This window comes from Lycorma delicatula, chromosome 3 (genome assembly GCF_047948215.1).
Source record: "Lycorma delicatula isolate Av1 chromosome 3, ASM4794821v1, whole genome shotgun sequence".
NCBI classification, from domain to species: Eukaryota; Metazoa; Arthropoda; class Insecta; order Hemiptera; family Fulgoridae; genus Lycorma; species Lycorma delicatula.
This window is the reverse complement of record NC_134457.1, coordinates 123264131-123291196: the sequence shown is the minus strand read 5'-3', so window position 1 is coordinate 123291196 and position 27066 is coordinate 123264131. Positions and strand designations below refer to the sequence as shown.

Here is a 27066-nt window from a genome sequence, read left to right as displayed (position 1 = left end):
TGAAAAAAATTATGTAGAATAGAGTAATTTAGGTAAGGTTTCACATAATTCTAATATAAAAAAAGAGTTGTGAAACAGTATTTTAAAACTAATTTTTAGTTTAGAAACAAAAATCGGTGAAGTTGGTAGATAGGATTACTAAATTTTAATACATGTGTTTTAGTTACTAAAATAAAACAGAACTGTGTAAATAAATACATTTTTAAACTAGACAGGACTAGGCCTGTCAGAATTATTGTATTTGTTTTGAAAAATTAACATTTAAATTACTTTCATAACATGTGTAAAATACATGAAGATACAGTAAATATATTTTTTCTGAAAAAAGTTTTTTATGTCTCTGAAGAAGTAAGTTCTATAGAATTATTAAACATAACTTTTTCTGCATCTTGCATAAAAAGATTCTTAAATTGAAGACAATTTTTATTAAAAAATTCTTCCAAGTTATTCATCACCATTAAGATCACAAGTTTTTATTTTTAATTTTCTCACTTCCTTTTCAACATTTTCTTTCGCTTCCATTTTCTTCGCCTTGCCAACAGTTGTAGAAAAGGAAGAATGTTATCAAACTGGATAATATTAGTATTAATATGAAATTATCTAAAATAACTCAGACATTTTATATTTATATTCCTGTTCATTGTTATTATTTTTGGTTTCCATGTGTCTTTTAAATTCCATTAAGGTGTTATGAATTATAATTAAAATATAAAGTAGTTTATGACAAGCAGACTTCCCTATGATAAATTTTTTTTTAATTTTCTCTCCTGTTTTAGGAGAGAAAAAATGAATATTACTTTGGACAATTTTCAACACATATATAATATTAACCTTTCTTTTGTAAACATATGTGAGTAAAATTAAAAAAAAAATTAAATTTTATCGCCATGAAAAATATTTCTCCCCTTTTCTTTGATAATTTGTGGTGTGTTTCCTCTTTGCAATTTTCCCATTTTAGTATTTGTCTTATTTAACACAAATGTTATTAAAAAATATTGTGATAAAAATTAAAGCTATTTACCCAGTTATTTTCATTATGTATATTTAATTTTCCTGTAATCAATATTATTCCCTATAACAATGCAGTCAATGTAAGGCTACTATGTTGAATGGTGATTACGCCTCCTAGGGGAGAGGTACATATTTACGGATAGCTAGGGGTAGATGTGTATACATATAAAACATTGAGTGATAAATGTTTGGTACTCTTGTGTATATGCAATGATATAAGGTAAGTGTCATCCCACCTAATTTTATTTTATTCTTTAGTTGGTGGACCAAGTTTTTTATTGTATTTGTATAATATTACAGAGAAATATGAGTCTTAAAATTAACTTTAAAAAAATTATATGTATAAACGTAAGCTAACTTAATTAAACCTAACCATAGTTAAAAATTTTTAAAATGTTTTATTCAGAAATCATATTTTATTACTGGATATACAGTTATAATGTGTACATATTTTTTCAGAGGGATGTAAGCCTTTTTGTTTGACAATTGTATGCCACATATGATCCACCAAGTGGTCCTATCTAATCTTGTGTTAACTGTATTATATTTTTAATTTTTTTTGTCTTTCAAAACTCACAAACATATACTAATTAGTTATATATACTAATCATTATACTAGCGTGCCTCATATTTAAAAAGGAATTAAAACTTCTAGTCTTTTGTATAACACTTATTGGCATATTAATTTTCAAATTTTACTGCCACCTAACTCCTAATGCCACACTTCCACAACACCTCTCTTTATTTCTTTAGCCTCCGGAACAACCATAGGCATTACTTCAGAGGATGATATGTATGCATGTAAATGAAGTGTAGTTTTGTACAGTTTCTGGTTAACCATTCCTGAGATGTGCAGTTAATTAAAACTCAACCATCAAAGAACACCGGTATCCACAATCTAGTATTCAAATCCTTATAAAAGTAACTGCCTTTATTAGAATTTTAACCTTAGAATTCTCGACTTCAAAATCAGCTGATTTGTGATGATGAGTTCACCACTAGACCAACCTGGTGGGTTTATTTTCACAACACCTAATATTTTATATTTACACACTCCTCCCCATAAGCTATTCAAAAACATGTATAACATTAGACAATGTCATTATACTGCAGTTGTACCCAATATTACAGTATCGGAAATTGTCTTCAGGTTTCTACTCTGTAATATGTTTTCTGCAAGGAAACTAAAATTATTAAACAGTTTAAAGATCCACTTTATCCTGGTTTTACTATATATTTTGTCTGATTGTATTTTTGTAGTTTCATAAAATTTACATATTAATCTGTGTAACTTCAGTTATTTAATGTTAGTTCTTAACTCCAGTAGTGTAGTAATTTGTATATTCTGTTTAGTTCATAACATTCCACACAGCCTTATTTCATAATACATTTATGTAAAAAAAATCAAATCTTAACTCACTGTGTCTCCATTCGCTTAATAATCCATTTTGTTCTTTTTTTGTAGTATATTAGAATTCTCTCTCTTTGCAGCTCTTCTTTATATTCATTCCTTTATTGGCCTTATATTCTTCCATTTTCTGTTTCTTTTACAATGATACTCAATGCACACTTTTGTGGATACCTACAGTTTTAATTTCTACAAACCTATTCTAATTATTTTTTTAACATGCAATTTACATCATATTCTTGTATTCATCTTTTACATATTTAAAATATCATCTACATGCATCTTATTGCTCAATAATAAATGTTTTGAACTGCTACTTCTTTCTTCTTTCATTTTCTATTTTAAATTCTCCTCTGCTTTAATTATTGATTTTATTAAAGTTTTCCATTTATTACTAAAGTACATATTTTTATAATATTTCTTAGCTCATTCAAACCTTAACTTTGTTTAATTATCTTTTAGATTGTTACTTCTTTAACTTGTGATATCTTTGTCTATGATAAGTAGAAAATATGATAAAATAATTTTAAAATGTTACATTTTAAACTATAAACCTAACCAAATGTAATGAATATTAGATTTTTAAAACTTACTTCGTAATGTTTTCATTTACCCATGTAGTCGGTCATTTTCAGTGACTGGTGCTGCTGTTTACAATCTGGAGTCAGCAGTTGTTACTAGTAGATTTTAGAGGGTGATTGAAAAGTGTGCTGGATTTAAATTGCCCCTGTTCACCTGTTCATTTGGTATATCATTGTTATGGGTTTATTATTATTATGCTTTTTTTGCCAATATGGGACCACAAGTCAATTTTAGTTAGATCTTTTGTGAGAAAAGCGTGTTATTTTACTCTTCCAAGCTGCCCAGTTTTCTTCATCCGTTCAGATCTTGCTTTCTTTTCTTCATCTGTAAACACCCTCTTTGTTTTATTTTGTCGTTTGTCTGTCTTTTGTTTAAATCTAATGTTTTTGTTTTTTAGCTTTGTAATTTTTCCAGTTTTATTCTGTAGGTCATTCAGGGAAATTCCCAATTCTTTCATATCTTCTCTAATTTCTTTGATCCATCCTACTTCTAGCTTTTGGAACCAGAGCTTTTCAATGATATTTCTTGACAGTCTTGTTTCTGGTGTCCTTATGACATGACCTAAGAAAGAGATTCTTTTTTTCCGCATAGTATCACTAACAGGCTCTATTTCTCGATACACCACCTCATTTGGCACAATCCACCATTGGCCTTCTTTTTGGTGTTTTTTATTGATACACGTTCTGACAATTCTCCTCTCTATTTTCAGAATTTTATCAATTCGGTTTTTCTGAGTGATTTTGAAAAGGGTCTTGCTTCCGTAGGTGACTTCTGGCTGAACTACAGTTTTATAATGTTTAAGTTTTGTTTTAGTCGAAAGGCATTTTTTGTTATATGTTGACCAAGTTAATTTTTGGGATTTAATCATTTTATTTGTCCTGTTTTGCCATGTCACTTTTTCATTTAAATTATAAGTTATTATTTCCCCTAGATATTTAAATTGTTTTACTATTTTAGTTTTCTGATTGTTTACTGTAATTTCTATTACCAGAAGATGTATGGCCATTAGTTCAGTTTTTTTGAAAGAGATATGAAGCCCTATCTTTTGTGCTAGGTTTTGAAGGCTCATGATTTGTGTTGTGGCTTCTTGAATATTATTTGCTAAAAGAGCGAGGTCATCCGCAAATCCCAGGCAATTTAGTGTGATGGAGTTTTTCTTAGTACCCATTTTTATATTTTTGGGATTTATTTCATACCATTTTCTCATGACAAATTCGAGGGCACAGTTAAAAAGGAGTGGTGAGAGGCCGTCTCCTTGCCTCAATCCAGTTTTTATGGAGAAGGGTCGAGAGAGGTTTATGAATTTATATATATATTTTTTATTTTTTTACAATTAGATGGGTTGCAAATATGTTGCTGTGGAAGATATTTAGAAGTTCATTATAGGTTTGAAGCGCTGACCAATGTAGAACATTGTGCAGTTGAAGCATTTCAGTTTATATATTCCAGAGAAATTTTATTTCGTGATTGTGTTCTGTAAATAATGATACGTTTTCTTCTTGTTTATTGTTCTGAAAGTAAATATGTTTAAATTTGTGATGAGCTGTTTTTTCTAAGTCTATTTATACTTTTAATATGAAGTATTATTTTGTTGTGTTCATTTTATAAAACTTTTATTTATTTTAAGCATGCTATTATAACATTAAGCATATTATTATAATGGTTACTGTGTGCTAGGTGTTTTATGGTGTTTGAGTTTTTCTGTATAATGTTCAGGTGGCTTGGGTATTTTGAGTATGCTCTGTGGATCATATTCTAAAATCAGGTAAAATGTTTTGTTTTTATGACTTTTTTTTGTGTTTTTAAAAGCCATATTAATTCCTTCTTTAAAGCAATCAAGACATAAAATGTCTTCAAGAAGACTTTGAAAAAGAAGAAAACTTGAAGAAGGCAATCTTTAAAGAAGATTGCACTAAAATTCATGATTCCCAAAGCATCTAAAGTATTGGTGTTATAATTTATTAGTTTTATTATTAATTTTGCGTGCTAATGATCTTCTTTCCTAATTTTCTTGAATTATTATCATTTTCTCAGTTAGTGGTTTTTTATTACCAGGAAAAATATATATTTTTTATTTTGCCAGTAGTATAGATGTAATGTGTAAGGTGGGAGGAATAAGATACAGTTGCAAAAATAAATTTTTGTTGTTAGTTAATTGCAATTTATTTTTTAATTTGTTCATTCTGGTGTAAAAAATTTTCTCAGTTAGTATAAATGTATATATATAAGAGGAATATCTTTTTGTATAAAATTTTTTTTAAGTAAGCAATCTTGATCAAGAAATATGTAATCTGAACAGTACTAGTCTTGCAAAGTTCAGATTAATGCAGGACTAATATAAAAAAATAATTTCCAATTTAAAGTGAGAGTGTTTTATGAACATCTTATTCCACTTAGTGCACTAAAATGCAGGGGGGCAATTGTTTTAGGCTGGTTGTTGCTCATTGTTGGAGGTGGTCATTTGATAGAAAGTAAGTTCGTATTATTAATATGGAAAAAGTGGCCATATTGTTGGTTAAATAAACTTAATAACATGAAGATTATCATATTAACCAGTTCTTCTATTATGTATTTTTTTAATTTTTGGGTACTGTATTATGGCTAATATAAATTGTAGTTATTGCTGTTTAAAATGAAGTATACATTAAACTTGCTTATTTTAAATTAATCCTTCATTTATAAATGCTACCTTCATTTTTTTTTAAATGTACCCACTTGAAAAGTTCACATAATAAATGAAAACTTCATATTACATTAAGACAGTTACCCATAACCAGTGTTGAAGTATAAATATTAATTTGTTTTAAAATATTGTTTTATTTTTAAGGTTTTGGACTTGGAGCAGCTATTGGATTATTTTCTACTAGTGTAGGACCATCAGTTCCTGGCCCTGGTGTTGAACAACAGTCAGCTCGAGAAATACTTCGTGAAATGAGGAAAACAACTTTCAGTTATGCCAAAAATTTTGCTCTAGTTGGAGCAATATTTTCTGCTATTGAATGTACAATTGAATCGGTAGGGTACTTCGCTTTTTGAGAGGTTTAATTTAAAATTATAGTATATATTATCTTAAATTCTACCCTGCATTACTAAGTTTTTATTGTGCTACTGTGTTTTATTCTTCCTTTATGCATCAGATGTTCATTTAATGTTACCTTTTTCAATGATTATAATGAAGATACTGATATAATATTATATAAATTTGAAAGTGTTTAAGTATCAACTTTGATACATGAATCATAGTTTAAATTGTTATCTTCTTTTCAGTGTTATTTAGATTACCATCTAAATAATACAGATGATCATCATCAATGATAATAGAGATTATCATTTAGATTAGCATCTTGATCATACAGTTTAATACAAGGCATATTCATAAAGTAAAGGCTGTTTGGTCATTAAAAAAAGAAATAAACTTGTGAGAAAAGGTTTTTACTTACAGTTTTAGTTTATTACATATCTACTTCACTTTTCCACATAATCGCCATTCAGTTCTAAGCACTTTTCTTAATGCTGCTCCAGTTTCTTTAACCCCTCTGCATAGAAGTTCACCACCTGGGAATTGAATCACTTCACAACGGCAGTCTTGGGTTCTTGTTGTTTTCAAACTGCTGTCCACCAAGCCACTTTTTCAAATGCAAGAAGAGTAAGTAGTCACTAGGTGCAAGGTCGGGACTGTATGGAGGGTGGTCAAAAAGTTTCCAACAAAAATCATGAATCTTTTTCTTGGTTAAGGCAGCGGTGTGAGGACACACGTTGTGAAGGAGGATTACGCCGGAAGACAGTTTCCTGCGTCGTTGATTTTGGATCGCATGTCTCAGTTTTGTGAGCATTTCGCAGTAGATGTCAGCTGTAATTGTTAATCCAAGTTCCATGAAATCAACCAAAATTATGCCCTTTTCATCCCAAAAAACAGTAGCCAACATTTTTCGACTTTTGAGTACGGAAATTGATTAAACTTTGTTGGTTTTGGGGAATTTGAATGGCACCACTGCATTGACTGTTGTTTCGATTCTGTGTTGGTGTAGGATATTCATGTCTCATCACCCATAACAATGTGGAAAAACATATCATCTCCATCTTGTCGATAGCAGTCCGAAAATGCTCATTCACTGCACATTCTTTGCCCTTTGTGTTGGTCAATGAGCATTTTGGTAAAAATGAGCATTTTTGCTCATGCGGAAATCCATCGGTCAGAGCAAAATCGTCAATCGTTGATCACATCGCAGTTTTTGGTTCACTTGTTCAATGATTTTGTCTATCTGAATACTAGTCCTGCCACTCCACTCTTCGTCATGCACATTTGTGCAGCTGCTTTTAAAGTCTCGACACCATTGCTTAACCTTTCCTTCACTCATTACTATAGGTTCATACTCTGGGCACAACACCCAATGTATTTCAACTGAAGATCCTTTTGCACACAAAAATCGAATCACAGCACACACTTCACAATTGGCGGGAGAAATGATTGTCACGGACATAGTGATCTGCATTCACCGGTAGGCAAACGACTACTACCAAATCAAAACAACTGCAGTAGCTTTGTAATAGCCGATAGATGGCTCTGCATGCATGAAACTGTGTTCAGACTCGCTAATATTTAAATATAAGCTGATGGCTCTTACTTTATGAATATGCCTTGCATTTTTTAAATTTATAAAAATAGATGTAAATGTATAGTATTGTAAAATCAGTTGAAGAGATGTGAGATAAATGATTTATTAGAGCTTAGGTTGGTGATTTACATTAGGAATTAGATAAAGCTGTAAACTGGTAAATTCATTGAATTACCTCTTTATAAAATTGTTTATGTGTTCTTTATCCTCAGATCCTTTAAATCAATTTGGCAGACACCATTCAATTAATTTTTTAATCAGCCGTTTTCCAGTTGATGAATGTATTTTCCACTTACATTAAGTCATGTCCCAGAAGTCCCAATAGTTTATACATTTATCATTTTCCCCATCTGTTTTTGTAGTTTGCCATCCTCTAACATTAACTTTTTTTTTTTTTTTTACTCTTAGCTATGTTGGATAACAAAAATCTGCTTCTTTGGTGCAACCTATTCATTTCAAAAAGTTCTGTTTATAATTTTCATAATTCATGTTCTGTATCCTTTAATATAAGCAAGTTTTTCATAATGGAATTAATATCATGATCAGTTGGGATATAGGCAATCACCTTGCAGCTTTATCTCAAAGGATGCACATGATTTTTCCAGCTGTCATTACATGTTCCCAACTTGTCAACACAAAGACTTTTTAACTTGATCAATCATCAACATTTTCATCATAAGCCCCTTAAATATTAGGTTATTTCTTCCTCTGTTTTCTAAGTCATCCAATTTTGACGTTATGCCCCGTTTCTGTTTTTTAAGACTAGGCACCTTCTTCTTTAAATGTGTTTTCTGTTGTGTAAATTATTATGTTTCACCATAACCAATTTTATATCTTCATTGGTTCCAATCATGATATGTTTTTTTTTTAATCTAAGTACCTGCCTAATTCTTCCATCACTGTACTTATCTCTGGAATTTCTAATGTACCACTTCTGTTTTATTTCTTTAAAGTTTCTAACTGTTCTATTAAAATCTTTGATCTGTTTCAGTTTGCATTTTTCATAAAAAGTAGTTCTTTGTATTAAACATACTTGCGCTATACATAAAAATATATAACTCCCATTAGTACAGATGAAGAAAAAAAAGTAACAATAAAGCACTACTTAAAACAGATTATAAAGTTATAATTCTTGTCACAGGATGCCTCCTACTTACATATGTATATAGTACTCACTATTTTACTGCTCAATTATTGTTTAATATGAGTACTTTTATGGCGATTACTAGAGACTGGATTATATGCAACATAAAACACTTGAAATATGCACGAAGAATGCTTAAAATATGCATGAAAAGTGTCAAAATATGAAACTTTAAATAAATTTTAAAAAATAGTAATTTTTATTTTTTTTATTTCAAAATCAGCATACAATTAGTAAGAAGTTGAGTAACATATTGATAAATCCATGATTAACAATTATTTAACATTTTGTTACTTTTGTAAACGTAAACAATCACGTACTGTTCTAAATGTTCGGTAGTAAGATTGTGTCTTCAATCACTAAAAATATTTTTATATATGGGAAAGGATTGTTCCACATTCACTGAGGTAACTGGGCAGTATTTGAATTTGGTTGCTATGTTAGCACTTATTGTTTCTGGCAAAAGTTCATCCGTCCCACTAATAAAACTATCAATTTGACATAAAGGTTCAAAGCCTGGGTTATTGTTTAAAATGTTTTCAAATTTTTCTGTAAGTTTACACAGGAATACCTCTGGCAATGCAGAGCTTGTTTGGCAAGTTTTATTCATTAACTGAATAGATTCAGTCAACGCCAAACCTTGAGTTTCAAGTTTCTTAATACTAAAAATGAAAAATGAGTGCTAATTACAGCTATGTTTATTTTTGATATCAAAATCATTAAATGCTTCCTTGGACTGACAAACTGTCATAGCCTCTGCACTATCAAAGTTGTTTACTACACCTTTGATGGCCTTGAAATGTTCACTGTAAAACAGTACAACTTCAATCCACGTTCACCACTGGTTCGGGAGGTAAACGCACATTTGTAAAGGCAGTTTTTCTTTATTGGCCTTATTGCTCACAATAAGGCAATAATTTGTTGATTAAATCAGTTTATTTACATTCCCAAACATGGATCATACTTCTTCAGCGAATCGATGTGCTCTGTGAGCAAAGCACGTCACATGAATCGAATTGGGATAAAATACTTGGAGGAATTTGGCTGCCTTGATCATATAGGGAGCAGCATCTGAGAGAAATATAAAAACTTTTATCTGCAGAAGATTCAGGAAATATTTTTTCATACACTCATTCACAAATTTGGCGATTGTAGAATGATTTGTCTTTTCAAGGTCTTTGTAGGGAACCAGATAAGAAGAAGGCTCTAGTTTTAATGCACCGACAATTAAATTCGCAGTGTAATGGCCACAACTGTCAGTAGTTTCATCAGCTGAAATTGAAATAATGCTATCCTTTAGTTCATTGCATATTTCTTTCAGAACATGTAGGTAAATGTTGGTATGTAATCTTTACACAATGTTGATTCATCTGGTATGTTTCGATTCAAGCAATATTTTCGCAGAAAATCTTTGAAGGTAGGATTTCTAAGTTTGTGAAGAGGAGTATTACTTGCAAGCAATGCATCACATAAATTCATGATAAAGTAGATTTTTTGTTTACCTTTGGAAGTGAAATCACAGCTACTTGCTGCTGTTGTAAGTTGTTCTTGTGGGCCGTTCTTTTACAATCCTGCGATATGAAGACTTGTCTTTCAGTTTCTTGACTTGGCTTGTATTTGAAACTTTTTTGTGCACAAAATATTTTTCTTGCAAACTCAACAGTATAAAACACATCTGTCATATGTAAATGTTCCAGGATAGTCAGCTATCTATGAAGAGGCACTTTTTTCTCGGGAGGCATGGTACATATTAAACTTTGCTAACATAAATAAAATACTAAACTAATGCAATAAACTCGTCAACAATAACTTGTGTAATTTAATTGCCAGAGGATTCTCCACCTGGGACTCTGGTCTTTTTATTTTAACCCTTTAACAAGTCACCTGGAGTCCCCTTTCACTCATCAGCCATGAGACACCTCAGCATCCCATGCCACCTGAAAGGGGCTATCCACCCAACCCCAAATCTCCGTTTTTGATGTTCTCTCTATCATCCTCCTCATCTTCCACCTCTTTTCTAGCCTTAGCTCTCATTATATGTATGACCATATTACTAATGGCATCCCAATTCCGCCGATTGAACAACATCGTCTCCACCACGTTATCTGGGGTGGTCACACCAATAACATGCTCCATCTCTCTCCTCTTTATCACCCATCTGACACTGTGAAGCATTGTGTGTTTCATTGTATCACACTCTGCAGTAGAGGCATCTATCTGACCTCCTCCTCTTTCTGTCTCACAGATACTTGTTGAAACAGCTATGAACAGACAGGAACTGCGTCATCCCATAGGTTAACTCACCATACCTCCTGTTCAGCAATGGTTTGAGCTGTGGGATCAGCCTTCTTATCCAGCTTCCTACCTGTGCCTTTTTCCAACAGTGCTGCCACTTCATCAGCGTATCTTGCTTAGCTTGACCTTTTGGCACACCTGCCGAGCTTTCCACTATCTCCTCCACTATCAGCTCTAAAGGTGGCATGGCTGCTATCAATAAAATTACTTCTGTCAAAACAGTTCAGTACAACCATGCCACCCCAATTGCCAACGGCCTCTGCAAAGAGAGCAGTCTCATTCCCTCACAATCTTCATATTTAATACTCTCCTTCATGCTGGAATCATGTACAAGACGCAGACCTAGCCACCGATGCTAAAAATCTCTTCACTGTGCTAGGCCCGCCCATCCTACTCAACAACCTGTTAATCGCTGCCACAGTCTTACCGCCCTTCTTCACCACTTCCACTACATGCGGCAGAAAAGGGCGCTTGTCATCTAGTGTCACCCCCAGGTATTTAGCCCTGGGCGCAGGTACAATCTCTGAGCCTCCTACTGACAAACTAACTTTCTATAGCCACCATCTTCCAGTCATTAATACCGACTGTGTTTTCTCCAGTGCTAGCTAGAGCTGTCGCTCTCATAACTAACTGTGAACCATCTTCACCACTTCACCACCTTGTTCCCCCTGGCCATAACCTCTCTTCAGTTTTATGACCAGGGAGAGATCATCTGCAAAACCAGTTGGCGACACCCCGTCTGAGAAACCTTACCAGAGAAGCCCGTCAAGCAATACTACACCATAAAAGCAGACCAATGACCAACCCTTGCAGTACTTCTCCTTCCATTCCAATCTCAATTGGAATCTCATCTGCACTGCCTACCACTGCCCTACCATTAAAGTAATCCTGCACAAGCCTGTAGAAATATGGGCTAATCTTTCTCCTCTTTAGTTTCTGGAGAACCCATCCGAATGGTAGTGAATTAAACGTCTTCATTATATCCAGCAACACTACCGACGGAATAGCCTGGGTTCTCCAGGTACCCCTAGTTGCTGTATCAATCACCTGCATTACTCAACAACTTGCACTGCAGTATGGTCCTTGCAGAAACTGAATTGGTATTCACTTAGCCCCTCACTAGCTTCAATCTCGAATCTCAGCCATTCCGCCATCATCCGTTCAAACAACTGTGCCATACAACTTAAAAGGCACAATGGCCTGTACCCAATGGGGTCACTCTCCTCCCTGCAACCCTTCTGGAGCATAACCAACCACCCCACCTTCCACACCTTCAGTCTCACACCATCTACCAACACCTTATTAAACGCAGCCAACACCTTCTCCAGAATCGCCATTGCCACTGCCACCACTACCTCATTAGGAATTTCATCTAGTCCCGAACTCTTTCACCTAATGATTTTCATCACCACACTACTTAATTCCATCTAATCAGACAGAGGAATCTCCACCACAGCAACCTCCTCCAATATCTCAGATGGCCTCCTGGGAAACAGTACCCCCACACAGTCCTACAGTAGCCTCCTCGACATTACAGGTAACGTCCTCCAAAACGTTTTACTAACAATCTTGAAGGCATCCCCCATATGTCGCTATTGAGGCAGTGCCAAATCAATCTCGTTTCTCACAACTCTGCGATTTGCTTACTGTAGACACCTCCTTGCACCAAAATGGGTCTTTCTAGCTGCTGCTAACTCAGGCGACCACCAATACACATGTTTCTCATTTGGTCATGCATTCCCCAGCGACATATGGCAAGCCTCCAAAATTACCTCTGTTAAAAACTCTGGTGAAATGTCACCAAGATGACCCAAACACTCTTATATAATATGATGTACCCTCTCAATGCCCAATGCATGGTGGGCAGGGTAGGTAAAATGTATAAGTTCAAAACTATGGTTAAACATTTTTTTTGAGGGGGTTCGGGGGGTCGGGAAAATGTATAATAAAAAATTTAGGGTCAAAAAATTTCAAAAAAGTTTTTTTTTCAGGGCATGCCCCAAAATTTTGGGGTAGGTTGGGATTTACCCAGATCCAAAAGGGCAGGGATGTAGAAGGAACGGGTACAGAAATAATGGGAAAAAAGGAATCTCCCCACTAATTAACTCTAGCACTTAGAAAAATTTCAAAGTATAATTCACTAGTAACTACTCCAAATTATTCTAAGTCCATATGTGTTGTTCTCATCAATAACAACTGACATCATTCCCCTGTCCATGCCTGCAGTTTGACTTAGAAAATATTCACTCCAGTCCACAGGTTATGTTACCACTAAAATATACAGAGTCTTATGGAGTAAAAACTACACCAAAGAAAAAACCAAATATCTTGTCAGTCCATTAACCAAAACTCTATATATGTTACACACTTATCAATCAATATCCACCAACAAAATCTGTAAGGCCAAATCAATTAACAAACCAAAAAACCAATCCAAAACAACAATACACACAGAGCGGTACACAACATGTATTTATACAGTGAAACTCCCAACTCTAACCATGAGGCAGTCTACATGCAAGCATCTGAAAAACATTTCTAACATTATTGAAATGTAATTTTAAAATTTACATTCTCATCAGATTAATTTTCCATTCAAGGTATACTCTATAAGTTGTTACATGACTTTGAAGTTTAAATATCTTTTTAATACAAAATGCTGGAATTTTTTTCCAGCTGCTCTTTTTCTAGGTACCCTCAATCTCATGCTTTACAATCTTTTTACAGCTTTGCTAACAATGTTAACATCTGACTTACTATATACATCTGTTTTATTAAGTAAATTGTTTCATATGTTGTGAATAACAAATTTAGGTGATGAAATTGTCTTTGAAATGCAGTTCAAGGCTAAAAATAATTCCGAAATATCAATATATGCATTTGATACTTCTATTAAATTTCCATTCCTCTTAACACCATTACTTTAGATTTGTCTAAATTTTTCAGAAGGTTTAACATAATCTGCAAGTTTATATATCATTTACTGCAATTTTACCGGGTCAGAGAGCAACAGTACTATGTCATGTATGTTTATACAAAAGCCCTTTAATATGCATAGTTATCCAGTAGAAATGTTCATTTTCCCTTTCAGCTCATACTGCTAATCATTTAACCAAAATGAAAGTATTAATGGTGACTGAAGTAACCTTGTTTAACCTCATTCATTGTGATAAAATATTTAATTTTCTTTTTTTAATTTGTTGTATTTAATTTATTTGAAAAGGATTCCCTCCATATCCGTATTTATATGATTGGCTTGTTTGTACATACAAGAAGTAATGTACATCAATAAGCAGTAGAGAAGCACCTGTTAAAAGTTTTCTTAACTTATTGTGGGACTATTCATATTGACATTTATAACATATTTTCAAATATAAACAAGATGATGAAAATGTTAGAGTAACTTTTACTTGCACGTACATTGAGTCATTTGGAAATGCTGATTTTTAAAATGAAGATTTAAATATAAAAAATAGCTTACTTATTTATTTCTTATTACATAATAACAACAAATACGATGGTATTTGTAATTTTTTTTTAAATAACATCTGTTCATATGTCCTCCATTATTTGTTATGCAGTTTATCCCACAAATTTTGCATTCTTGCTTGTACCCCATGGCTATAATTTCTTCTTATATAAAGGCCTTTAGTTTTTAATATCTTTTGATTTAACTTTAGGTAACCATAGAAAAAATATTCACATACAGACAGGTCTGGAGAAGGTGCCAGCCATGTAACATCTCCTCCTTTAAAAATACGTGTCTTGGAAACATCTCTTGAACCATCGTCATGGATGTTCTGGCAGTATGGGATGTTGCTCCATCCTGTTAGAACATTGCCACATTCAATTCCATTCGTTGTCAATGCAGTTTAGAAGCATGGAATTCCTGTAACATCAATGGATACTGAGCAGGAGTGACTGTTTCCACTTGCCCTTCCTCTTCAAAAATAAATGGCTTATTTATCTATAGTACATCAGACAGTTTCTAGCAGGCTGTGAAAAGGTTGAATATGAAGCTGCTGAGTATTCAAATCGAATCTGTAACAAATATTTTGTTTTTCATTTTGCTTAATAAATGACAGTGCACTTGGTGAGTCATAAGCAGAACCACTTGAAAGTTAAGAAAGTTACATGGACTGTTGTCCAATTTGCTTTGTCACACTGAGCTCTTGCAATATTATAATTATTTACAGATGAAGATTGAAATTGTCCAGAATCTTGTAGCACTCCTGTTGGGTAAATATCCACAACTTTTATTATATTGCCGCTATGAGCAGCACAATGTATGGAGTATTGAAATGCTGATGGAATAACTGCTGTGCAGTCAACCTAATCACCATTTTTAAAATATGTTTCACTACAAATGCATGATGTAGAGCAGTCCACTGCTTTACCTGCTGTGACCTTTAGGTCACAGTAGTTTGATTACTATAGCCCATGGTTATTGGCCTGTTTTACTTTAAATCATCAGATTCTGTACATATTGATTCACCTGCCAAAACCTGTGTACTGATTCACCTGTGCATACTGATTTCTGCATTTGTAAAAAGTAAGCAGATGCATGTAGTGGTGTGCACAGTATGTATTTACTGAGTCAAAAATATAAACACATTTGGATTTATAGATTTAGAGACTATGTTTGTGTATATCAAACAGTTATGTACAAACAACACGTTATGCTCATACATTAGAAGGAATATAGAGTTTTGAGTTGTTCAACTTGTTAAAGGAAATCCAGTATTGTTACATATTCACATTTTTATTAATTTTATTCTTCACTATATGAAACATTAAAAATTATTCTAAAACATTTGTTTAGTAACCTTTTGAACTGTATAAGAGTTGTAAATGTTTATGGAAGATTAAATCAAAAAATTACATAACCAAGATTTAAGAAATAAGCCATAGTACAAAAACTAATGAAAGTAGAATCTGAGGCAGATAAAAAGTTTAATTTGAAAAGTTATCTTGTTCATATCAGTGCTCTGAAAGTAATAGATTCAAAGTTTTCGGAAAATGCAGCTGTTATATGAGCTGTAGCTTATGGATTCTAGATCTTCATGTGATTTATATGTAAGAAAACAATATTTTGAGTGTTTCTTCTGCACCAATTGGTTTTCTCATTACCATATGTTTTTTATGCATTAGGGGTAATTTCTTGTACCAATATATGTGCGGACACACATATTAAACCTAAATACTGTGTTATGTCTAAACAAACAACAGAGAAAAAATAAGGTTATGAGATTTTGTTTGAAGACAAGGTTATGAAGATTTTTAAAACAAAAATCAAATTTAAAAAAACAAATATTTCAGAGGGAACTTTAAAGCCATATCAACAAATAATTAATAAAATAAAGTATACTCAAAAAAGGACTTCCGGCCCTTAATCAACGACAATAACTTAAATTACCCCTAACTAAAGCTACAGTCAAAATAAAGAATCTAAAATAGATGAAAATAAACTTAAAAGCTAATAATTTAAAGCATTAAAAATTTAAAATGCATTAAAGCATTAATTTAAAAGCTAATAATTTATCAGCATTACATGTATGTTGATGTGTACGTGCACTTCTGCAACATATTATCTTTCTGTGTACTCAGATTTATGTTATAAACTTAACTGCAGAAATTAGTTAAAGCAAATGTTCTATTGTTAGCAACAGATTTTACATGAATGATATGCTTATACATACATGTTTAAAACTAAAGTATCCATATGCAAAAACCTTTTTAGTTTTAATAATTCTGTTATATGAAAACAAATACAATATTCCTAATATAATCTTTATTAACTATGACTATCAGGTTTTATAACTATTGCTTTCTTATATTCACTTTTGTTTTCTAATTTATCAAATTTCTTATTGTTTTTATCACCATTTAAAAGGTAATAATAAAATAAAAAAATAAAAACCATCATTACTATGCCATGTTTTTAATTCTAAGTTATATATAAATATATATATATTGTTTTTTGTTAAGTTAGGTTAACTTGAAGCAATGATTTTATACTGTCAGCATCAATACTGTAATTTTTATATCTTTTTTTTATATATATATATATTAATATAAGTATCAGTATATGTAAAAGAAATGATTTAATTCTAATTAAAAATAAAATATATTCATCATTATTATTTAATATAACATCTTCGTATTAATAATAATTATCCTTTACCAAATGTTAGTTAAATTTTGTTATTTCAAGATAAATTCTTTTTTATAGTTTATTACTAGTGCAGTGAAAAATCAAAATTTCCTACCCATAATAGAATTTAAATCCTAATCCTGGAGAAACTGATTTTGGATTAAAACCTAAAATTACTTTTAACCAAAATGGGTTAAAAGTTGTGTTTTCCTTAATTAATTAAATTTAAAAATTATCGTATATAAATAAATCTCAATAAATTCAAAAATATTGATTCCATTTTTATTGTTAATTTCCATATGAATTGGATGTAATTATTATTTAGGTTTTTTTTTTAGCTTTGTTTGAATTGTTCACTGTAAGTTTTAATGTGTTCATTTTTGTTTTCTTTATTATTTGATTATTGATAAATTGTAGGGGTTTTTAACATTTAGATTACAAAAATTTTTTTTTTAGTGTTATACTTAAAATAGTTTTTTTTAAATTAATTTCACATATAAAATGCCTTTAAACGAAATGTAAAATTGAATTTAGATTTTCAGTGGATGCACCACTGTAATAAATACATGTTATTAAGGTGTTTTTTTATTTCTTTTTTTTTTTGACAAGTCAAACACTTCCCTTTTGAAGGACCCCGCAACATCATTTAGATGAATGGTATATATATATATATAATTATGTATATATGTATCTATCGTATATTGTTGTGGATATATATTTAATCAGTAAATATTATAATGTATACATGTGAGTGTTTCTTTTTACAGTATAGGGCAAAAAGTGACTGGAAAAATGGTACATATGCTGGTGGATTTACAGGAGGCCTTATAGGTCTTAGAGGTAAATAATCAATGAAGAATACTTGTTACACAAAAAGATTGTACATTTCATTATGCTTAATAATCATTTTGTAAAATGATTATTAGTAATATTCTTCAATATAAATAATTTAAGAATATGAAATATTAGCTTTTATCAGTTTGTATTACTGTTGTTTCATTATTGATAGCTGTTGGTTTATTTGATTAGGAAACACATTATTTGAATGTGGTCAAACAATTCTTTGATTTGAGTGGTGTTTGTCTATTGTATTAATAAGTATTTCTGAATTTATATTGTTACTAGCTGACCCGGCAATGCTTTGCTATTGATAGATTTGAGTATATATATATACAGATAGAGAGAGAGAGAGAGAGATTATTCGAACACAAATGAAAGTGTGATAAAACATGAAAAAACTGAACATCATAAAATTTAACCTTTCCTTTTTTCCCTCATCCAATCTTCACCTCTTCCCCTTTTTCTGTTCTTCCCTTTTTTAGCAAAAATATTTCTTTTCACGTAACTAATATCTATTCTGAATATAAACCAAATTGGACCATAAATACATAATATATATTCTGATTATGAGCCAAGTTGAACCATAAATACAATTTTTTGAAATATCTCTACCCCAGTGCCACCTAGTTGTCCATTTTTTGTAAAAATATTTCCTTTTACGTAACTAATACATTTTCTGAATGTGAGCCAAGTTGGACCATAAATAGGATTTTTCGAAATATATCTATTCCAGCACCACCTAGCTGATCCAAACTAATTCAGCAACCTTCACAGGTATGCACACAACTCACGAACATTTCATTGCCATCGGATGAATGGTGTAGGAATGCATATGGACAAACATATATATATATATATATATATATAAAAATATAAGATTGCTGTTAGGGAAATTAAAATTTTTAGGAATTTAGAACTTATACTTTGTTTATGTTAATGCGTAATTGATATCTTCCATAAAACAATTGCTGTATGCGTGCCTATGTATATTAGTGTGGTATGCTTTTACTTATTATTTTTTGAAGCTGTATTCTTTTTGCGCACTAGAACATTCTACGATTAAAGGAGTTCTGTTTGTATGTTTTCCTGGAATACTGTTTATTTTGTGAGCATATTCCTCTGTGTGATTTGTCTGTTTATCATTTTACAACATAGATTTCTGTTTGCTTTCTTATTGTTGTATGTGTTAATGTTATGTATTCTTGTTTTAGTTTCTTCATTGTGTGTGATTATATCCATTTAAGAGATTGTTGTGGTAATCTTTTAATAAGAATTTATAGTGTAATTTTTTAATCATAGTTCCAAATGATGAGAATTTGAGATATAATAAAATTTATACATTTCTTGTTTAGATCAATCTCTTGAGTACATATATATATATATATATATGGTTACATTTTATCTTATTTAAGAAAAATTCATATTTATTTTGTTTTGACTTTAGTAATAGTAGAGTAGAAACAATTTAGGTGGGCTGATGAATGATATAATATAAAAGCATTACATTACCTTGTAGTTGTGGAAGATTTACTTTTACATATCAGTGTAAATTTCATACCAAAATCATTGGCCAATAATCTAGTAAAATATAATAAAGGAATAAGTGAAATGACGTGGTGTTATTTTACTCTATGTGATAATGTTTTATTTGTGGTATTTCAACAGTCGCAATTGATGGTCTTTTATTTTTTCAGCTATATTATATTATTCTTAGCATTTGTTTTCTCAAGTACTTTCTATTATCTGTTCTAGTGGCTTGAGAGAAATTTCAGCTAGAATGCTGGAAATATGAGAGACCTTAGGGTGATAGAGTGGAATGTTATCTGAAATATTTGTTAAGAATGTACACTAATGATGCTGTGTTCAATATGTTATTTATATATATATATATATATAAGACAAATATTAAGATACTCAGATAACTGAATCCACGTTTAACAGAGACCTTAAGTTTCATTCTTGAATTCAAACAACAAACCAACAAGTAATATCGAATTGGTAGTAGAGTAAGCGACAAATTAAAAATGATTATCATTATTCTTTATTTTATTTTACTGTATTTATTATAATAAATTCAATAGTCACTAATCACTCTTGCATCGAATCACATAAACTTAGTTTGATTTTTAAATGAAAGACCTTCTCCTGTCTCAACAACATGGTCCATAGCAGCATGAACATTCCAGTTTTGTACTTCCGTTAAGTCAAGGAAAGGAACATCATTTCAGTGTTTTAAATACTGGAGTGCTTTTATGAGAAATACAGTCCCTTCATTGTAGCTAATTTTTTCATTTTCATCAATTGGTTTGCCTTCGTCACTGGAGATTTCATTAACCTCTTCTGTCACAACTTTCACAATTTCATCATCATTTCAGAATCATATTTGATGATGATAATTTAAAATTTCATAAATTTTAAATCTTAGTTCCTTTGAATCCAAACCAGTCTTGTACTTCCTTTTCCTTTACATTTTCACATCCCGGTATATTTTCTCAAAACTCCTCATTCGATGGCATAGTTCACAAAATTGTCTGATTGTAAACCTGTCAAATTTCTGGCCATATTTTTGTAAATGATTTATTGATTGTTGTTTGATTCCGTGATTCTGCCAACTTGTAAATTGCTTATTTTATGATCAGTGCCTTTAATGCAGACAAACTTGAAGCTCTGATGCTAGAATATGAGGTAACATCTTTCGTTTATAATGTTTTTTTGTTACTGCTATGACACCCTGACCCATAGGTTGACAAATGGGTGTCACATTGGTGGAAAAAAATTGTGAAACTATGGCTAAACCGATTCTCAAAAATGTTTGCACTCATCCATGCCGATTTTTGATTAACATACTTAATTGGCAATGAATATAATTTTAAATCTTTTAATCCAGCTTTAGCAGCTTTGCTGATCACAAGAAAAGAAGTACTTTGTTGTAACCACTAGCGTTACTGCAGACAAGACAGTTATTCACTCCTTACTAATTTTAAAGCTGGGTGCAAAAGCTTTTTCCCTTGATGCTAGTGTTTTTGATGGCTGCATTCTAAAATTTAATCCTGTCTCATCTGCATTATATACTTGTTCTGGCTGCAGATTTTCTGACTGAAAAAAAGCAGAAAATTTTTTGATAAAATTAGCAGCGTTGTCAGTATCAGCAGATAATTTTTCCCCTGATATAGCTAACTGCCATGACAATTTCTAAATTTCTCCAGTCAGCCTTTACTAGCAGAAAATGTATCTGGACCATTCAGTTTTTTGTTAGGTTGAATAGTTTTTTCTTGCAGAGTAGGGTCCATATCTGGTAGCCCAAAGGTTCTCTGTTGCCTGAACCACAAGGAAACAGCATCATCTAAAGCATCCTGGATAGGCTTCTTCAGCATAGATCGTTTATTTAAAAACATTTTGAACAATATTCTTAAATTTTTTTTTGTTCAGTTTCTAATCGCCGACAGTTGTTTCTCCGACACCAGATTCAATCAGTTGTTTTAATCGATTTTCTAGCATTTAGTCTTTTAATTGCTTCTAATTTTTTGTTTATTGACTCTACCACCTGTTAATGTTTTGTATTAGCAATATCTTTACTACAATTAGCCGTCGATACACAATAACTACTATATAGTATATACAAGTAAACAGCACAACTACAGCTACTACACTGTACTACAATGCAGCTTATACACACTTACAAAAAATAGACCGATCTTTACATGTAAACCAAAACAAAAATATGTTTCATGAAACATGAAATCATTCCCTTTAATTTCTCTTTGGGTAACAGAAACTAAAGAGAATTTATTGTTCTGTTTTTACTGCCATGCATTGTAAATATGCAATACTGGTTCCTATGCAGTATTAGTTATGTACAGTGAATTATCTTCAGTAATAGGTTATAATAAAATTTGAAGCTGGAATAAACGGCACCTTGGTTAATTTTTTTTTAGTTTTATTGTACTTCAGATTTTTTATGCCTGAGGCTGATTATGGATTTAATGAATTATCTGTAGCATAGTGAAAAGATGCCAAGCCTGAGCGGGATTTGAACTAGCAACCACCAGATGAAAGGCTAAGATACAGCTGCCGATTGTGAGAGATCTCTGTTAAGAGAGACTCTATTAAGGGAGACCCTATTGTGTATATATATATATATATATAAACTATTTATTTATTTATTTTATAACAGCTGTTTTAGAAATGGCTGTTGTATTCCTGTTTTGAAAAAAAATTGTAATGTACGTATTAGATCCATAAGTATTTGTACTAAGTGGTGATAAAAGATTTTTTGTACTATATGAGTATCCTTGTTTAAAATTGCATATTTTTATGATTTCTTTTATAGCTGGTATTAAAGGAGGAATATTTGGAGCAGCAGGTTTTGCAGCTTTCTCTACTCTAATAGATTACTACATGCATATGTAAAGATTTAGGTAATTTAAAAAGTCTACCTTTGGACAACTGATAAATCTGGTGAGTTAAATTTTTATCTTAGAATTACTATTTTATTTATTTGAGGCTATCTTTGCAACAATCTGAATCTGAAGTAATATTTCATGCTATATCTCAGTTTTGCTGTCGAATTAAGTGTTAGCTTCCTTTTCCCCTCGTCAGATAAAAAATATGGCTGTCCCAACAACCAGTTGCACACATTATGCTACACTACAGCATCATCTTCACATCGTTCCCCTCCTAAAGCTTCTTTCAGCAAACCAAACATGTGGAAATCACACGATGATAAATCTGGACTGTGGGGTGGGTGTTGAAGAGGTGTCCAATGAATTTTAGCGAGTTTCAGTTGCTATATACAGGTATGTGTTTTCATGAAGGAGGATGTGTGCATATTGGTTGCCAGCATTGTTTGTTGCGATAAGCAGCCCTTATGTTATCCAACAACTGGCCTTATGTAGCATAACCTTATGTTATGCTGCACTTAACATCCTTTGGTCATGGCAGAAAATGAATCAGCAACACACCTTTTGAGTCTCAAAACACAGTTGTCAGAACTTTTTCAACTGACAAGCGTTAATTGGTCTTGATCAGTGCCCTTCCCCACTTTTTACTTGTTTTCTTGCTTTCTGGAGTGTAGTGGTGGACCCACATTTCACGGCAGGTCACAATATGGTCTAAAAATCCCTCTTTTTCTTTCTCAGCGAAAGAAGAAGAGGGATTTTTTGAGCCTCTGATAGAAGTTTATCAGGAAATTTCTGTGTGCTTCAGTGAGAAGACATGGAACCAACCTCACCAATACTTTGCTGTATCCAAGAGTGTCTAACATTATTATATTCACACTTCCAACAACACTTATAACCACCTCTGATGCAATTTCAGCAACAGTTATGCAGCAATCACCTTTCACAAACTGCCTGATGAATATTGTCATCATTGATGTTGGTTTGTGGATGAAATTAATGAATTTCATTCTCCACTCCATTAATTTCACTTCAAAATTTTTTGGCCCAAACAATCACTTGACTTTTTGACAGCATCTCTGAACTTTGGCTGGAGTCAGGTCAAATTTCAGAGGATTTGACACCTTTATTAGCAAGAAATCTGATTATAATTCATTACACAATGGACAATGGTATATCTTGCTTGTACATTCTGCTACTGATGTGGTAACATGACCTACAGGCGTGCCTGGCATTTGCACCCTTCCACACATATCAAACTAACTACTTGGAGTACCCCCACCACATTCACTGCTCTTCCTCAATCCGCATGGCAAAAGTCCAGTTAATATTTGAATGAACCTTGTATATGTGTATATTGACAAGGAAGATGAGGTGGATGAAATTGTTTGTAAAAAACTCGTGCATTAATTTAACTCAAAATAGTAAATGTAGGAGCAAGAATGTTGATTATTGGTGGTCAGTTGAATTAACTGATATGATAAAACTTGTTTAATGTTAAAATTGGATTAATTGGTTATTAAATATCATATTAAATGGATATTAGGATTATTTTACTATACAAGTTCTGCAAATTACCTAACCTTGTGGGGATGCAACATTTAAAAAAAAATTTTGACCTCTATCAAATTAACTTCATTTTTAAAATTATTTCTCTTCTGTTCATTTTTCTAGTGCTTATTTGGTCTTAAATGAGAGTTATACAGGTGAATTTTGTTTCTGATGGTTGTCTGCAGCACATTGTGTAGATGTATGTACATTCCTTATTTACTTTTTTGTGATGTGTTACTTAATTAGGTAGATTTCATAAGAAAGCTACCTATTGTAATGGGTACTATGATTTAACTTCCTGAAAATTTTGACATATCTTCACATTTCACATCCCCCAGACTCCAACATCAGTTCAGAAGTTTATGTATACAATTTATATATATATATTTCACTTTCTTGTGGACACAATAACTGCCTTAATTTTGCGCCAATCACTTTCAAATTGATACATAAAATATAACGATCCAAAATCTTGATCGAGTTCGTTAATGGGCAAAATCGGACCATGGGATGGAAATTTTTCAAAAAAACAAAATATCGCTATAACTTTCCTATTAAGTAAAATATTGAATTTGTTTAAAGTTCCTACTATTCTTTGGATAAGAGCCTAAAACTTATACAAGTAAAGTTTTTTGATATCACCAACCATTGGCCCAGGGGGTGGAAAAATGGGTTTTCAAAGACAAAAAATATCATATCTCCCTTAATAGGCACAGTATCAAATCAGTTTAAAGTGGTCATTAGTCCTCTAAACATTACCTTAAACTTTTGTCTGAAACAATTTTTGATGTGACAAACTCTTACGGCAAGGAATGACCAAAATATTGCTGGAATTGTAAGAAGATGGGGCTTGTCGTATGCTAAACTTGTGAAAATTTTTTCACATGCAACCATTGTCGTATTAATAAATTTGAGGTTTTTCTTAACTTTAAGGTGGAAATATTTTTTATCCTCCTTCTTAGCACTGATGAAATCTACCTCCGCCTTCCAGCATGCCGAAAAGGATTTTTTTACCATTATGCTGATATATTGTCCTCTTCTTAGAAATATTTTGTAATTCTTGTTTCACATTAGATAGAACCTTCCAAGAAGCAGTCAGTAGTTTAAATTGTTTTACAACAGTTTGTTTAAAACAGACCTTTTTTTAGTTTTTAGATATTACAATTAATTGTTTTTGCCTTAGGTTATTCTATGTCTGTATTGATACAGTATGATGTAGATTTTTTTGTTGATTAAACTACTGAAGCACTGGGCAAATCTCATTTAACATGTTTTTCAATAATCAGAATTTTTTTAGGATATTTTGCTATAACTAAAATATTCCTTGACTTCTTGAAGAAAAGCCTTAATATAAAGTATTTAACATAAAATCTTGTAGGATAATTAATGAATCCCGAAGCATTGTAAGTTACCTTCCTACCATTCATTCTCAAAATATTAGAATGATTTAGTAATATCTGATATAAATACTGCAAGCTTATAAGTGTGCTTTAATGATTGGTGTATTAATTTTATATCCTATAATTATGGGCATTCATATTTCATATCAGTAGCCACAATATGTGTGCAAGTTTCTGTAGACTCTTAGTCACAGAGTCACTAGATAGAGCCAATACAGCCTCGACAGTGAGACCTGCTGCCAGTTACTTTCAAGGATCATTTAATCTATTATTACATATATTTTATGAAGTGTGAATGATTGAAAAGTAGGAGATTAGTTAATTGAATGACAAATTGAATGATTGACTGTTATCAGCTATTACTTAGATCGTTAAAAATGCTGTGTTATTATGCTCAACAGCTTGTGAAACAGCTGCCGTGAAGAAATTATATCTTTATCTTTATTTTATCTTTAAACTTATGAGGTTCTCAGACAATTACTGTGTAATGGTTTTTCACATTCTTGATTGTCTGTTTAATTTGATATTCAAGTAAAAATTTGAAGTAGCATGAATGATTTGGTACTCTGGCTTATGTGACCAAAGTGAAAAGTTGAGTTTTTAAAGTCTTTGTACTGCTGTCTGAACTTCATTTTATTTCTGTAGTGGTTTTTTATTCCTTCAGCTTGGGTAAATTTACTTATTCTTGCTTCATTACTTGTAGAATTTTTTTATGTTTACTTTAGTTCTAATTTTTAACTTTGTCTCATTCTTTTATCGTGTGATTTTTGTAGGCAATTGACATTTTATACCATCATTGATTTATTTTTTATTGCTGTGTCCTCTTTGCCGTCCATAAGTTTTCTTCTTCATTTTAGAGTTATATTGGCTCTATAAAGGAAAATCATATAATTTTAAATAAATTAAAGAGACATTTTTTTAAATATATCTGTTATTTATTAAAAGTTCCAAAGGATTGATAATAAGGTTTTTTTTATTGTGTTGTCTGATTTAATAGAGAGCATTTGATTTATTTTCTCCTTTTGTTGTTTAGAGTATTTGTAAATGTAAATTTAGCGCATTTAATTTACTAATCTCTCAGCATTTGTATTTGTAGTTTTGAAATAATGATGGGGCAGCCTACTTTTGAATCCAAAACTTACTTTTTGAAAATTTTCAAGATGTAATATTATATAGATGGAAATAAATGAAGGTATCATAAATACTTTTCATTGATGACATGGTTGAATTTTATTATGGTTCTTCAAAGTAAAATAATATTATGGTTTTATCTTTTTGCAGATTAAGATCAGTTTGATTGTCCTCTCTCTCTCTTTTTTCTGTTTAGCCTCCGGTAACTACCATTTAGATAATTCTTCAGAGGATGAATGAGGATGATATGTATGAGTGTAAATGAAGTGTAGTCTTTGTACATTCTCAGTTCGACCATTCCTGAGATGTGTGGTTAATTGAAACCCAACCACCAAAGAACACCGGTATCCACGATCTAGTATTCAAATCCATGTAAAAATATCTGGCTTTACTAGGACTTGAACACTGTAACTCTCGACTTCCAAATCAGCTGATTTGGGAAGACGCGTTAACCACTAGACCAACCTGGTGGGTGAGAGAAAGAATGCCCTAGACAATTCCAATCCCACGTCAGTGCAATAACACCTACGAACACGT

General features: G+C 31.8%; 1 protein-coding gene across 4 annotated transcripts in view; it reads left to right on the top strand.

Annotated features, from left to right (window-relative positions):
- LOC142321954 (mitochondrial import inner membrane translocase subunit Tim22) overlaps positions 1-27066 on the top strand; it is a 58254-nt gene that overhangs the window by 2360 nt on the left and 28828 nt on the right. For 2 of the 4 annotated variants that reach the window (XM_075360506.1, XM_075360505.1), the window contains exons 2-4: positions 5829-6016; positions 17978-18050; positions 22381-22508. In XM_075360506.1, the coding sequence (XP_075216621.1) occupies positions 5829-6016; positions 17978-18050; positions 22381-22460 (341 nt within the window). In that variant the 3' untranslated portion in view covers positions 22461-22508. The remainder of the gene's footprint in view (positions 1-5828; positions 6017-17977; positions 18051-22380; positions 22509-27066) is intronic. The other 2 variants (XR_012755748.1, XR_012755747.1) reach the window with 1 other exon arrangement.